The 16,468-nt window shown below is 40.7% G+C and overlaps 1 protein-coding gene across 1 annotated transcript in view; it reads right to left on the reverse strand.

Moving 5' to 3' along the window:
* Positions 1–1,621: 1,621 nt before the first annotated feature.
* The window catches only part of TXLNB (taxilin beta), a 40,872-nt gene continuing 26,025 nt past the window's right edge, over positions 1,622–16,468 (reverse strand). Inside the window, exons 7-10 of the mRNA XM_005859066.2 lie at positions 13,727–13,801; positions 6,506–6,598; positions 4,401–4,496; positions 1,622–3,179 (exon numbers count right to left, since the gene is read on the reverse strand). Of these exons, the coding sequence (XP_005859128.1) occupies positions 2,391–3,179; positions 4,401–4,496; positions 6,506–6,598; positions 13,727–13,801 (1,053 nt within the window). The 3' untranslated portion in view covers positions 1,622–2,390. The remainder of the gene's footprint in view (positions 3,180–4,400; positions 4,497–6,505; positions 6,599–13,726; positions 13,802–16,468) is intronic.

Raw genomic sequence — 16,468 nt, forward strand, 5'->3', positions numbered from 1 at the left:
CAGCTCCTGCATTGAGCGTCTGCCCCCTGGTGGTCAGTGTGTGTCATAGTGACCAGTCATTCACAGTCGTTCTGCTGTTAGGGTCAATTTGCATATTACCCTTTTATTATATAGGATATAGAGATTGTTATAATTAGTAAGTCCAGATTCTAACACAAAGGACTCTAATAAAACATTCTTTGAATATTAAAATAATTCTCCCAAAGCCTAGAGTTTTGCAAATTTCAGGCAAGTTATTATATCTGAAACTCTGCCCAAGATATATAGTGAATACTATGTTGCTATGAAAGCTTTTTGGATGAAAAAAAACAAAAAACTTTGGGTATTAGAATATTTGATTTACTGGATTTTGGCTCCTCTTGCTAGACATGCAGACTGAGACTTTACTATGATTATCAAATCTTTGTCCATTCTTGGAAGTTTAGCCTATGTAAGTAGTGGAAAAAGGGACCCTCCAGAATTGTTATGGTGAATATTTGGCTCTGAATTAAATGAATCTTTAAATCTCTAAGACTTCATGTAATGTTGAATTTGGCTGGATACCCTGTGGTTCTAATATGTTAAGTCTTCAAAAATACATGGGTTCTTAAATAGCGATATGCTCCCCCCCTCCCCAACTAGCATTTTGTTATTATCCTCACTGTCTACTTCAAACAAATTTTATGCAGTTTACAATTCTTGTAGCATATGGTTGCTGCCTACAAGCACTTTGTGTGCCTTGGCAGACAGCCACATGCGACACTGAAGAATGATTTCCTGCATAAATAATAGAGGATCTTGCTTTCATCCATTTTTCTACTTGAGTTCAACTTTTAAGGTAGGGCTGGGTTAGATCTTTTTTTTCTTTCTTCTCTCCTCCTTCCCTCCCTCTCCATTATCCCCCTCTCTCCCTCTCTTCCTTCTTATTGTTTTTTGTTGAAGTCTCCCTTTACCCTAGGCAGAGTGACTTATGCTGTTTTTATTATTAGAGGTTCTTGCCAAGCAATGATAATGTAATACTCATATAGACAACCTCAGGTGTTTCTAGCTTTTGCCTTCTCCTGGATCCTCACTTATTTTTCAAGTCATTTTGAGTAGGAACCCATTTTTCCTTTGCTTTGTACTTCTGGCATTAGAGAATTCCTCAAAATAGAAACTGTGTTGGTTTGTAAGCCTCATCACTCATATTGAGACCCTGTTCTGGAAAGATAATAGCTTTTACTTAACAATAATTGAAATGAGGATTTCCTGCTGGAAAGAAGGAGCAGATGCTTTGAGATTCTAGACTGAGGCAGTGACAGCAAGAGGTGGTGAGAAACCCTCTGGAGAGAGTGGTAGGTGACAGGGAGGGAACTGAGGAGTTGGCAGGGCCAGGTGAATATTCTGTCTCAAGACCTCTGTGTCACAAGAGGCAAGGGGTGAACATGGCCTCCCTTCATAGCTTCCTGCAACCCTTTCTTTGCAGGAGGCTATAAGTAGGCTGGGTTGCAAGGCAATGGGCTAAATTGAGTAGAAGCAGCAGCTAGAAAAAGTGAACAGTTTATAACTGTGATTTTTTCCCCTTTTCTGTTTGGAATTTGTTGTGGTCATCTTTGTGTTTATGTATTTTACACAGATTTGCAGTCTAACCCAACTGCTGTTATGTCATTTGATCAATTGGTTGAATTTATTGACCTACCACTGGGTTACTTATTTTTGCCCAACATTACATGGCCTAAATACTTGTGTTCTGAACCTACTACTGATTCATAGAGCATTAGTCCCAAGTACAAGTAAGAGATCATTTTTTGACTAGCATCTAAATATTTTGCATGAAAGAAATTTTTAAAAGGATGAAAGAAATGTATGTAAATATATACATTTTTGATACACACATGTGTATATGTGTGCATAGTACACATATGTATAGATTCACACACATATATTGTATGCCTTTACATACACATATGTATAGTACATGTACACATATGCATACGTTACAGATATCATGTTTAAATAGAACCTGGACATCCATTACTTATTATGGACTTAATTAAACTACATATGGAAATAAATAGAACATCACATTTTCAGTATTTATATATTGTAGTGGAAGTCTTTAAATACCAAATCTTACTGTTGATTAACAAATTGAGTGAAGTACCATCTTAATGGCAAATTAATATAAATTTTCTATTAGCATGTTTTGTTGCCATTTGGGAAAATTATACTATCAACCAGTGATAAATAGAAAAGCTCCAAATTGAGAACAAATAGCAAAGGCTGAATGAGCTCTGCATAACATTTAAAAATGTTTTGATTCTAATTAAGTCTCTTCCATTAGACATCCCTAGCCCTTATGCCTCTTTCAGAAGTCTGTTATGATGAAGATGTGAAGTCAGGAAGAACAGCCTCTGGAGGCACCATGAGGCTTAGTCTACTTCCTCCACGTTGGTGTCAGCCACTTTGGGCAGCTGGGGTCCAGCTGAGGCCCCTCCTAGCAGGACCTCTGCTGCTGCTGCTGGCAGAGGCTGCCTACTGGGCTCACATCCAGGCGCCTCAGCTGGAACTCTCTCACCTCCTGGGGGTGGTGGAGCAGGACCATTGGCCTCCATCCCCCATAGGGAGGCCTCTACTGGGGACTGTGGGGTCTGACCAGAAGCTTCTGCCTCCAGAAGGGGCTCCTGATCAGCCAGTACTTCAATGGGGAGACCCTGGTCTTGGGGCTCTGCTCGGGACCCCACAGGGAGATTACTGGCCTTGAGGGAAGGTTCTACCTCATGGCCTCCTTCAGTCTCAGCTTGAGAAGCTGAGGGAGGTGGGGAACTCTCTGAATGGCAGGAAGGGCTCAGAGAGGGCCGTTCTGGCTCCTTGAGGGCCATGTCACCGCCCCCTTGAGGACTGCTGAATTCCGGTTGGAATTCTTTGGACTGGTCAGGGGCCAACTCTGAATGGTGAATAACCATAAAGGCTGCAGCCAGATTTTTCACAGCATTGTGAACACTATTGGCGTTCTCAGTGTCGGCCTCTTCACCCACAGAAACCGTTGACTCGGGCTCTTCGTCGGAGGTGTGCTGACCTTGGTCATCCTTCTCAGGCATTTTTGCTTCTCTAATCTTTTTGTAGAGTTCATTTCTCTCTTCTTGTAAAGCTCGACAGAGATTCTCTAGTCTCCCAATTTTCATCACGAAGCACTCATATTCTTTGGCTCTTAATGCTTTCTGTGATTTGAAAATACACATACACACACACACACACACAAAAAATGTCAAAAAGCAAAATTGCCAGAATGTTCTCTGGAGATAAGCAAAACCATTTGTCTAGGAATTTGCCTACCAGGCTCTGGGGTTTGACCACAGAGTGGTGGCTGGACGGACACTTGGTCAGAGGCATCAGTTATTATTATTATTATTATTTGCATTGTATGCTAGGTTCTGGTAGAATTTAGGAAAGAAAGATGGCAAAGCCTCGCTCTACTTCAGTTCAGGGCCTCTAGAATTGTACATGAATTTTCTGCCTGCAAGACTTAGAGGGTGTAAGTACATGCATGTGGTAAAATGAATGAGATAGATTGGGTCTTGGCAGTCAGCAATGCCTTATCTATTCTATAGATAAACTGCTATATGCTAATCCAGCAACGGTTTGATTTATGTTGATGGATAATAAACTCATGCTTTAGAATTGGTTGTAATTTGGGATGAATTGTTAGAACAGTAATTATAACCAGAGAAACTCACCACACACTAATTCATGATGCTGGCTGCTCAAACTGTTCGATTTTCCTTCTCTCTAGAAATGTCAGTGTGTTTGTACATGAAATTATTCCTAATTATCTTACTCCCTCACCCCATCTTTGTGCTACTCTATACCCTTTAAGATGCTTTTTTTACTTGTTTACATGGATAGACCTTTATCTGTAAGTCCTGCCTCTCAGGTCAAAGGCCATGTATCGTTGCCTTTATAGTCTCTAAACCTCCTCAGGGCCTGACATAACATCAGTGTTTAAATGCCTGTTGGAGGAATTAAACAATATATCTCCGTATCTGTCTATAAAATAGCACGTACCCTGGGTGCTTGGGCTGGTGTCTTCTCTCAGTATGTTCAAATCAATGAATTAATTCATTCTGTGCCTGTTGTATGCCAGGCACCAGGGAAATTCAAAGACAAGTAGGACACTCATCAAGTCTTTAAGGAATTCACAGCCCTGCAGGCCTGCTGCAACTTGGGGGGACAGTAGGCATGTGACTTAAGGGACACAAGGCTCTTTAGGAGTCTGGGTAGGATTCTAAATTACTTTGCTCTTATTACTCTATTATAATTTCATATATCACATCCCAGAAAAAGTCAGTCCTTTTTCAAAGGTAAGCATTAGGGTATAATGTTCTAAGTATGAATCCTTTGACTGGCCAGGGGAGAGTAAGCTAAGGGAAAAGCTCCCTCACCTCTTCAATCATGTCCAGCAGAGCCTTGTTACAGTTCTCGAACCTGCCCTTCCACGTGGCTGTGTCCTTTTCCAGCTTCTTCATTTTCTTAGTCGTCTGCAGAAATTAGAGTGTTTTAATATTCATCCTGAAAAGTTAACCTACCAAAGAAGCTATCAGTTTCATAGGCGATGTCAAGGAAAGTCCTTTTGTTCCAGCTGTTGAAGCAAATATGAGTTCTATGTGAAGGGATGAGGAGTGAGTGGGGAAGTCACCATTTATTCCTACGCCATCGAGGTCAGGGGTGGACACACGTATTTGCACCGGAGCCAGTTCAGGAAAAAGGAAACTACTTAGGGCCATGCTGTTCTGTCACTGGCTTTTCTCTCTTTAAAAAAATAAAAAAATAGCTCATCCTTCTCAGGCATTTTCACTTCTCTAATCTTTTTGTAGAGTTTGTTTCTCTCTTCTTGTAAAGCTGTCTTTTTGAAGCTGAAACTGCTCACGATCCTGATTGTAGGATCTCCTCTCTGCTTGGATGAAGTAAAAGACAAGGCACATAATGCAGGAGCAGTGACCTGGATTTACCACAGCTGGCTCTTGCTGTGTGTGCCAATCTGCCTGAGTCTGGGTGCCCTCAGAGCTGGGCCCAGCCGCTGGCCACTGGCCTCCATAGAGGAGCCTCGAGTGTTTTTTGTTTGTTTTTATTTCTTAACTAAATTAGTAGTTTGTGAACTTTTTAAGGTAATTGAGTTCTGTAGGAATTTGATGAAGTCTATGGGACCACACTCAGAGAAATGCAAATATACATATCAAATTTTTTGGCTATAAATAAACTCCAGATTAAGAACTCCTCCTTTTAATCTTTAAGATTTAGATTTCTCTTTAAGATTTATCCCAATCTTAAAGCTATATAATTTTAAATTAAAACAAATTTTCATGCTTTAATTTTCATTTTAAAACTATATAATTAAGTTTTTTTAAATGGACAGATCCCTCCAGGGGTAGAAAAACTGTGATTATTAACAAGAGCTAGTCTACTTATGTTTGCTCACTGAATTGTGAAACTTATTATTTTATGAAAATATTTTGAAGAGGAGGCTTTCTACACTTAAAAATGTTTAATGCCAATGTTTTAGAAACACAATTGTGATGCTGATTTTGTTTTGGGAAAACACTGAATTAAATAAGATTTAAGTGTTATATCCCACAATAATATGAGCACCTTTTATTTGTAAAAAAATTTTTTTAAGTTGAAAGCCCTCTTAAAATATGTTAATTTATTTGAACTTAATATTCTTATGAAGGAAGCAAGGGAGACATTGCCTTGAATTGTATTAAAAATAAAACTGAGGGAAGTTGAGTGACTTGTCCAATGCTACTTGAGGTGTAAGAACACACCAGAATTTCAATTCATCATCTCATTCAAATACTCTGTCAGTTACATTATACTACATATCTTCTCTTTTAGGAAGGATCCTATGAAATGGCATTTTCTGCTTTAAAATTCTACTCTTGCATATTTATATGAAAGCTTTTTAAAAATATATTTTTATTGATTTTAGAGAGAGGAAGGGAAAGGGATATAAGGTATAAATATCAAAACATGGATGAGAAACATCATCGATCAGCTGCCTCCTGCACGCCCTTTACTGGGATCAAACCCACAACTCCGGTGTGTGCCCTGACCGGGAATCGAACTGGTGATCTCTTGGTTCTTGGGTCAATGTTCAACCACTGAGCACATCAGCTGGCTGAAAGCTTTATTTAAAAAATTTTTAGATCATATATATATATAATTTCAGTATGAACAACATAATGTTAAACTTCTAAACTGCTAGCTCTTTTCTTCTTCTTCTTTTTTTTAAAAGCCGTCCATGGAGTAGAAAAAAAAAATCTTCCTCAGAATGAAAATGTGTCCTAGTGTTTTGGAGCTCTTTTTAAGATTAATACACTAGATATTTACCAATGAAAAAATACAACCCAAATCTCATTGGCACCTATAAATGTTTCATTACTTCATGAAATGCACTGGAATATCTTAGCAAGAGAAAAATGAACCCAAAGGAGAATTGCCCGTCAAAATAGAAAATGTCAATATTTTGTGTGGGGTAAGCTGTACTCACTTTATCCATTTCCTGTTTGAAAGTGGCAAACACCTCATTGCTTTTTGTCAGTGTGCTCTGGAACTCTTCAAACCGCCCAGAGTAGAGGGTGAGCTGTAAATGGGAGAGAGAGGATCTATTTTAGGGCGCCTTTCTGAATGCTTCCAGAACAAAACATGTCATTGTTCATTATTTGTTAAGATAAATGATTTAAGGGAATTCTAATGCAGTGTTAGTAATAAGTTCAGTTCTTTTATTCACTACGAGATCAACTGAGGTCAGTGGCTATGATTAAATACATCTTTAAAGAAAAATGAAATAATAAAATATGTCATTACCACTTCATTGTATCATAAATTTTTACCAACAAACATTTATTGAGCTCTGAACATTTGCATGGATTGTATATACAAAAGTATTTGACATGTGGCTCCCACTTTTGAGGGACCTGTAATCTTGATGGAAAGACAATCCCAAAGGCAATCTAACTAGTGTTCAGTGAAAATACAGTGCCAATGTAGAGGAGCAGCCATGTTTCTGTGGGGAAGGTGAGCCTTGAACTGGGTCTTGGAGGAAGTGAGAATGTAGACAAATGAAAAAAAGTGATGAAGGAAATGTGGGCTGGACATGGACTGTGGCTGCTGCCATGATGCAGGTTGTGCCACTGTAAGCAATTTCCATTGTAGACATTGTGGTTTTGTGTATTTATGAATATAGTGTTCTAGCCAATAGCTGTTAAATATCTCTTCTCATCAAAATCAGTTTCTTATATCAGTTTTCTACAGATGGAAATAATGAGTCTTGAGGAAGGAATGCCTTTTTCTGATTTGCACAAAACAGCATTGTATGGGTTAGCATTGGCAAGTGTGCGGCTCACCACGGGAGTATAGGGAGAAGCCTTTGTGTCTCCACCTCCTTAAATCCAAAGCTTGCCTTTGGGTGGGAATAAAGCAGAACAGGAAAGGAAGGTGTGTAAATACTTGATGGTTAGTGACAGTAATATAATAATAAAGTTTTGTGTTTGAAAATAATTTTAGGATAGCATATTTTGGGTGATTGATTTAATATGGCTGATTTAAGTGACAAAAGTCGGCATTTTAAAATGAGTCTTTGGTAGGTACCCTTGAGTGCCTGGAACAGCCCCAAGTCCTCAAGTGGGCACAGAAATGTCTTTTGTATGAAGAAGCAAGCTTACAACACCCAGCAACAAACAAGAACCCGAGACTGCCGTTGGTAGACTGGGATGGTTGGATTATTGGGCAGATGGCAGGCACCAGCTTAACCAGCTGGTGATACTTGTGATATTTTCCTTTCAAAAGCAGAGAAGAGCTGACCAATTGAAAGCCAGTAGAATGTAGAGTTCTCAGTCTTGGAGGTGGGAGTGAGAGGGAACGTGTAGGAATCAACCCTAGAACTCATAAAATATGCTTATCTAGAATAGTTCATTCTCAAATGATTCAGAACAGCAGAGTTCATATTGCAGTAAAGATCAACAAAATGATAACATAAAACCTTTTCATTGGATATAATATTCCCAAAGTAAAGCCAGACAACAGCTGACCATCATTTGAAATCATTCATTAGCACTGTGAATATGTGACAGAGTTTGGGGCAGCTCTGGTGGTCTAAAATTTGATTCCATGCATACAGATTAGGGAAGATTGGGTAAAGGGGCATTGGGGAATTCATGGCCAGGGAAGTTTTGTGTGTGCGCGCACACACACACACACACACACATACACAATGTATAAGACAATAATTTTATTGCCTGCAATGCATTCTCAAAACAGATTTAATTCTGTTTTATTTTTTTTCGAAGTCCTGGCTGGGATCCAATGAATTTATTTTCAGGGCCCATGAATAGGTCAAGCCTCTCAATTTGAGAGGCTCTATACTAGTGTAAGTTCCTGTGGGGCTGGCTACTAATATTGCACATGATCTGGTAGCCTCTGGTGGGAGTAACGACCCCTAACTGATCCTCTTCACCCTCTATCACAAAATCCATTTATTTGCCTTCTTGGCCAAGCATTCCCATTAACTTTTTTCTTGCTTTCTCTCTTTTTCAACTTTTCAGTAATTCCAGCAGAATTACATGGATGTCTCAGATCCTATGGTCTCCCAAGCCCTCTTGCAGCCCTTTAGTTGCAGGTTGCAGACTGGAGAGGGCAGGAATGATCGCATGCATGGTCCATCTCATAGAGGCAACCTTGACACTTCTAGTAGGAGTAACCACATCCACCCCTTTATTTAGGCATAATGTTATTTTTATTTTATCAGTTGGGCTGATTGAGATGACAGACATATCCAGAGTGCCAGGAAATAATGTCTTGCTTCATTACCACCTTTTCTGGCCTTTTTCTAATGATTTTTTTCAACATTTCCCTTTTAAACAATTTTAAATTTTGGTAAAATATACATATCATAAACTTGACCACTTAACCATTTTTAAGTGTATAGTTCAGTAGTGCTAAGTATATTCATATCATTGTGCAACCAGTCTCCAGAATGTTTTCATCTTGCAAAACCGAAACTCTATACCCATTAAACAACAACTCCCCATTTTCCCCTTTGGGTGACTGTTCTTAATATTCTGCTTTTCTTTGTATTTGACCCTATTGCCATATGTGGCAAAACCTGTGTGGGGTATACCTTTCTCAGGTAACCAACTCTAACCCTCCACTTATACCACCTAAAGATGTATACTTCCTGTTTACTATATGGATATTTGTTTGGTCGTATTTTTCCTCTCACTACCAAACATGGTGCACGTTTGTTTTGATGTGTCATACTCCTGCACTCACTTTGGTATTTCAGAGAAGTGTCGAAGGAACATCCCGAGGTCATCCACAGTACCTCTCTCTCCTGCCAGAGGCAGAAATAGAAACAAACTGTTCTCGGGTTAGTAAACAATAATTGTCTCAACATTTCTATTTTAAACGGGCTGACACACACATTCTTTTAACCGAGCGCCAAATTTAATTACAGTCATTCAAAACATATAGGGAACAGAACTGTGCTCAGGGATTTTCTTAGCAAACTTTTGAGATTTGATTGGGGAATAAATCCAAATATAATAGTAGTTGCAGAGGACTCTTCTCCCATCGTATATTGATAAGGTGAGGATTTTGGGGTTGAAGGATGACGATTACCCATCTCTAACAGTTTACTCGCTGATCTTTCCCCTCGGGCAGTATTTCGTGTCTGCGTTGCCAGGGGTTGCTGACTTTCCACATCTACTACCATCTTCATCCTGATCGATCCAGTGAACACTCTATTTGTAGTGATGATTGCATCCCATTGATCATCTCTGACATTTAGTCTATTGCCTTGGTTTGTATAATTGCAAGCCAGACATCTCTTCCCTAAGTGAGAATCATGCCCCAAACTGGCAAGCTGTTTGACTGAAAAGTGACTCCCGTCAAGGAAAACACAATCCGTCTTGACATTTCCCTTGCTCAGATGGAAGAAATGAGAACGGAGGCCTCCCTTTCCTGTCATCCACCCATTTAAAGACATTGTAAACCAAAGGCAGTGTTTGAGTGCTGTGCGAAATAATCTGTGATAGACTTTGCTTTTCAAGGTTTAGAAGTTTTACAAGTATAATATTGATACTTGTCAAGAGGAACTTGTCTAAACATGATTACACACAGGGATTCAGGGCCTCTTTATTCTTCTTGACGATTAAGTAGTTATTGGAGTTTTGAAAGTGCCTTGAAGACAAAAGACACAGACAAAGGTGGGTCCTTGTAGAGAGAGCCACGTGCCATGGAAAATGGGGCAAAAGAGGAGAAGGCAGGGTTAACTCAGTTTATGGCTACACTTCTTCAGCTCTGGAAGTTCTTTACATTCATGAACTAGAGCTGAACAGGTTCTTGATATCATATTTCCAGTGGTTCTTAAACTTTTGTGCAAATAAAGACTCCCTGAGACTCATATATCACTATGTGGTCCTCACCTATGAAATAGTACTGATAGTAGCTCATATACTAATTGTTATTAACATTATTGTTATAACTAGAGTGTAAATTTAATTAGGGAGGGATTTTTGTCTCTCACTGATTATAGCTCCAAAACCTACAAGCATGCCTAGCACTTAGTAGGTGCTCAATAAATATAAGTTGAATTAATTATGTTTATTATGATCTAGGCACTGAGCTAAGTGCTTTGCATGCACAATATGAAAACAAACTTCATATACTACATATTCATGAACTAATTTTTCTTTTAAACATTTAATCAAATATATGAATAATTGCCATCCATAGCCATAGGTGCGTGATTGAGAACTGATATAATGTCAAAAACAACTACATTTTGGATAGCAGCTGCTGCCTTGTGTGTTGCTATGTTTTGGAAATATTGAAAACTATTGGGCCTCCCAGAGGACTCCAGCTTGGGATCATTAATCCATTACATCATCCTATTTTACAGACAAGGACATTAGGTCTAGGGAGGCTTAGGTGCATTGCACAGGGTCACCTAGCTTTTCAGCAGAAGAACCAGGACTCTGACCCTGGTCCCTGGACTCAGGTCAGTATTGAGGGATGAACGAGAAACATTGGCAAGTCTAGAACCCCAGATAGATGCTTTTTCAAGTTTTAGGGGGATATAGGTGGAAAATTAGGGCACACCTTTATTTTTTATTTTATAGGTCATGTCATCTGAGTGAATCACTCTTTAGTAGCCCAGAATCATATGATATTAATATACTCTTCTCAAGTTCATTCTCTTTATTTAGCAAAGAGGAATAGAGATTGCTTGTAACATGATGTGAGTAGTTGCAAGTATTGCCGCAAGGCTCTGTGTTGAATAGGGAAGAGATAGGGCCAGAAGCCCTGGCTTGATTCTCTCATGCCATCAGTTGGTGAGGTCACACCTCCTCCCCCTGCCTGGCTCTGGTTAGAGTGCCACCTCTGCCTGTCATCGACCCCACACAGTGATGTGATGGGCCTTGTGACTGCCTGAAGGATGATCTGGAGTTTATGACTCGAGACTTTAGTCTTTTAACTCTGAGTTCCTTCATTCTATTAATAGTCAAAAACTTTATGGCTCTAATGTTGATGTAATTAGTATTTTTAAACTATTTTGATATATTACTGGGGGAAAACAATTCATTTTGCATTCAGTACACACACTGAAAAAGTGTGCTTTAGGAAGGTTAGCTTTCCAAATGTTATCTATGCTTTTGTCTATGTGTGGAGAGTGGCTACAGTGTTCGGACAGGATCAAGCCTCAGACTGACTTGTGGCAAAGCCACATACAAGTCCCAGCTTGGAGGGCAAAGCCCTCCCAGCACAATTATAGCCAAAGGCTATGGTTGTAAGCTTGACCTTATAGTCCCACCCTGCAATCCTAGGTAGCTAAGGGATGTGGGCTGCGGGCGGGGAGAGGGGGGGAGGGGTGAACAGCAAGTGCTGCCAAAACAAGGCTTGATAGAGTTCAGAGAATGGCAACAATAGGAAAGAAGCAGATTTGAAATTCACAGGAACATTGTAAACATCTTCCCCTTGTTTTGCTTTGTGACCTGTCTATAAAATAAAGCTTCGGCTCACAGGCATGTCACTGTTTCCTTACCCAGGCACTGTGATCCACCTGGCCCCAACTGTATTCTCTTGTCTGTTTATTTTAATCCTTCACCGCCCCTCCTCAGGTTCACCCCTGGCCATGCTGGATACGGTTCATCTATGTAGTGGTATAATTTGTGATTTTAACTTGCTTATTTTTCTTATTTGCCTTTTCTTTTATAACGAACAAGTATTCAGCAGTTAGTGCATAAACATGGACAAGTGAATTGCTTACATCTTTATGCTGTCCAGTTTGGAAGTCTTCTGATTTCAGCACCTTGTGTGAATTTGTTCTATGTGATTTCACAGTTCCTGTAGGACCCTGGGCATTTCTCCCAGCAGGGGAGCCAGAGCCCCTGTGTGGGCCAGGGCGGAATGGCTCTCCTGGAACCTGGGAAGGTTTGCCAGGAGGGACAGAGGCCCCAAGGCCCAGGAATGATGGACAGGTCTTGCTTTCCCCCAGAGTCAGACGCTGCATGAGGCTTTATTTTTTTATTCTGAAATATGAATTCCCTTAATCTAGTCAAAACACACATATGACATCATAAAGCCAAATGAGAATAGTTCCTGACTTGTCTGCCATTTAGTCATTTGCCACTGACAGAGCCAACCTGTGAGAGCACAAAAGCTTGGGTGCTCATTCTAATTTCCCTTTATTATGAACTAGAGGCCCCATGCATGAAATTCATGCATGGGAGGAGGGTTGTCCCTCAGCCCGGTCTGCGCCCTCTTGCAATCCAGGACCACTCGGGTAGGGTCCCTAGGCCTCAGCGGCAATCAGGGCCTATCAGGCTTTCCTTCCCCCAGCTGCTGGCAGCTGGCCCCGCCCCCCATGCTGCCAATGCTTGCCATCTGTGCAGCGCTGCCCCCTCCTCCCCCTCCACTGGTCACCTACCTCTGCGGGCGACAGGTGTGGGGTGTGATTGCTTGGCTGGCCTGGGCCTCCCTCTCTGGGGCGATCAATCACAGGGCCCCTAGATTGATCGCCCCGCAGAGGGAGGCCCCGCCCACCTGGCTGGGGCTCCACGATCTATCTCTGCGCAGAGGGTGGCCTGGGCCTCCCTCTTTGGGGTGATCACGGAGCACCCCCTCCCCTGATCGATCGCCCCACCAACCAGTGGCCTGGGCCTTCCTCTGCGGTGCGATCGTGGGGCGATGGTGGGGTCCCCCCAACCAATTGCATTGCACCGCCTTGGCTGGCCTGGCGCCAGCGCGTGTCATAGCGTGGTCATCCAGAAGGTTGTTCAGACAGCGGTTTTGCTGTTTGGTCATTCGGTCGATTTGCATATTATGCTTTTATTATTACAGATAATATCAAGCAAGCAAGGACATTTTCAGTATTGACAGTATAGATGGTGCATCTGAGCAGTTTACATTTTATTCTTACCTTAATAGGGTGATGTGGGGAGAGAGAGAGAGAGGACATATGTATGAACAGGTAGGTGGGAACCTGGACACCAGCTTATTCTCATTGACCATTTTGGTGCCCTTTTTTGCATGGATGTTGTTGGTGCAGAGCTTTTGTTTTTCTTAATAGACGTGAAGTTATTCTTTATTTTCAACTCCTGGCCCCCTCTCCCTGCCACAAGTGAGCCCTCTGCAGACCACCTTTGGTTCACAGCCTCTGACTTGGGGACAGAAGGAGAGTACACCCCATGCATGTTTCCCCTCACTTCACCTGAGCCTGCAGGACTGTCTCTTGTTCCTTCAGCACTTTGGCTTGAAGTTTCCACTCTGCTGCCTGGTTCAGCAACTGTGAGAAGAGAGAATGCAGGAAAAAACGGTCAGATTGTCTTTTAAATTATCATTTGGTTATAATATGAGTATAAGACATAATAACTTGCTAATTCACCCACTCAAGTAATTTTGGGGGAACTTTGTAGAGACTCTAAGAAATATAAGAAAACAACTAGTCTCAATGGTTGGATTCTCAACTAAAAAGTAGTGGTTTTATTTGGGGGGAAAAGGGGAAATCTTTTTCAAGTCAAGCATGAATTACACAAAATTTGACCTCCCACCAAATTCTGGAACCTTCTCTAGCAATCCTGCCCACCCGTTATTTGTCCTCTGCTTGAACATCTCCAGAACATCCCCACCTGGGGCACTTTTGTGAACAACTGTTTCTTTATATTAAACCCAGAGTTTGTCTCCTAACTAACCAGTGTTCTCTACCAGAGCAGGTATTAGAATCACTTAGGGAGCATGTCTAAATTCTGATTCCTCTCAGAGAACATGAATAAGGAAGTTTAGGATGTGTGATTGGAATCCATACTTAGAGCAAATACCCAAAGTGGTTTGGATGTTGGTGGTCCATAGATTACATTTTGAAAAACACTGGGTTAGATATTGACCTATTGCCCCAAATCCTGTGTTAGGTTTAGAAAATAAGTCCTGTATAAGTTTACAAAATAAGGTCCCTCTTCCATAAGGTAGCCTTTAAAATACAATCAAGGCTCTCATAGGAAACAGGATCAGAACTCTGAGCCGTGGGGTTAAATTGAAGAACTTGTTTTAGGCATAAAAATGACACAGACATGTTATTTTTAACTTAAGAGATATGTTCACTTATCCATTTTGATGTAGGGCTCTGGTCTTTTTTGGGGGGTATGGGCCTTCATAATGGAACCTAGCAAGGTTTATTTTGTTTTACAAAAATGATGTCCATGATGTGCCATATAAGATTTAGAATTTTTTCTTTTTTAAACAAAGGTGCTGGAGTGCTAGACTGACAGATACTTGTGAACCAGCTTGATTTTTTTTTTATTCTGTAGAGTTTTACAACATTCTCCCTGTCTTTTATAGCTACTAACATCTGATTTGACAGGTGTTTCTTGCTGTTTGCTTATATCTAGTCTTTCAAAAGAAGCATTATTCATAATTTTCATAGAAACAACTTTCTTTTCATACTCCTATTTCTTCAGTTAATGTGTGATTCTGTTGATTTACAGAATAGAAACACAAGGATAACTGGACAGAAAAGGTTTGGGAGCAAAGAGCTGATTCTTGGTCAATTCCATCTTACTTATTGGGGGCAACCATGTGTAGACAATCCAGATCGGCTTACTAGCCACAGGACTCAACATGTTGTGGGCATCTGTCAGCAGTGCATTTACAGAGAGGATGGTGAACATCATGAGTTAATCTGGTTAGTTAGGCAGGTGGCTGTCAGTTAAGAAGATTCTCATGTATTTGAAGAAAGGCCGATTTAAATTTTCTTCTTTGTATTTGTCTCTATTGTAAAAAGGTGTCCATGAGGTCCATGTATTACATTTGTAAACCCTGAAGATATCTTTTTTCTTAGTTTGTCTTTTTTCTCATGGCTCGATCTCTCCATTTGTAAGATGGGTTTTATATATCCCTCTATACCTCCCAGCGTGCAGTGAAGATGGATTATTATAGAAGTGAAGTAATTTGAGTGCTCTGGGGCAGCTGTGAGGTGGAAGACCCCTCTGGCCATCTGAGCGGCATGGTGGCCGTGTACATGGCCCCTGCTTTCTAAGTGGGTTAAGGAGCCCTGTTGTTCTGGGTGGTCCCTGGCAGAGGGGAGGCAGGTGGCTGCCATTTCTACCTGGAGTGAAGGAACCCCCCAGCTTTGAAGTGATTTTATTACTTTCAGAGAAAAGTATCAGAGCTAGAAACGGGGTCAGTGGCCGGCCAGCTTTGAAGAACTGAGGCAGGCTACTTTTCTTTGACTCAAAACCTGCTATGTTTTACTAATCTGGGATAGGAAAATAGATAGCCTGGGAGTTTCTTGCTAAGGCTGGGCCAGTCACCCCACGTCTGCCCCCCAATCTCCTTCACTGAACCTTTGCCTAGATGTCCCTCTGTCATGTCTCATATATTATAGACCACAGGTACTGATCTTCTAGGACACATATTTTACCTACTGGAGTAATTATGACAACGGTAGAGTATCTGTTTTCTTAAATGTATTTCTTTCTTTGAGAGCTAGGTTATTATAGATGGATTAATAAATTAATCTTTTTTTAAAGAGCACATGGACTTCTGATTTGAAATTATTTAGTGACCACTAAGTTATGTACTCGAAAATTTGTCCTTTTGTTGCTACATTTGAAAACCAAAGTTATTTTTAAATTACTATTCTAACAAATTGAAGTGATTCTGATCTGATTTTCAGTAAAGGCAAAGCTCGTGATCAATTATTAAATGGCCAAATTCCAATGATTGGCCCATTGACTATGTCTTAAATCTCTCTCTCCCCAGCAATAGACACACACTTCAACTTTTGCCTCTGAGACATGCCCCTGAGTGTGATGTACTATCACAGAGCTTGGGCTTGGGGGCAGATACACTTTGGTGTACTATACATCTTGGTCCCTTAGCAGCGTGTGACCTTAATTATAAAATTGCGTATCTTCTTTGAGCCTCTCATCTGTAGAATGGCCCTACAGCTGTCCTG

Source organism: Myotis brandtii, unplaced genomic scaffold, assembly GCF_000412655.1.
Source record: "Myotis brandtii unplaced genomic scaffold, ASM41265v1 scaffold123, whole genome shotgun sequence".
Taxonomy (NCBI): domain Eukaryota; kingdom Metazoa; phylum Chordata; class Mammalia; order Chiroptera; family Vespertilionidae; genus Myotis; species Myotis brandtii.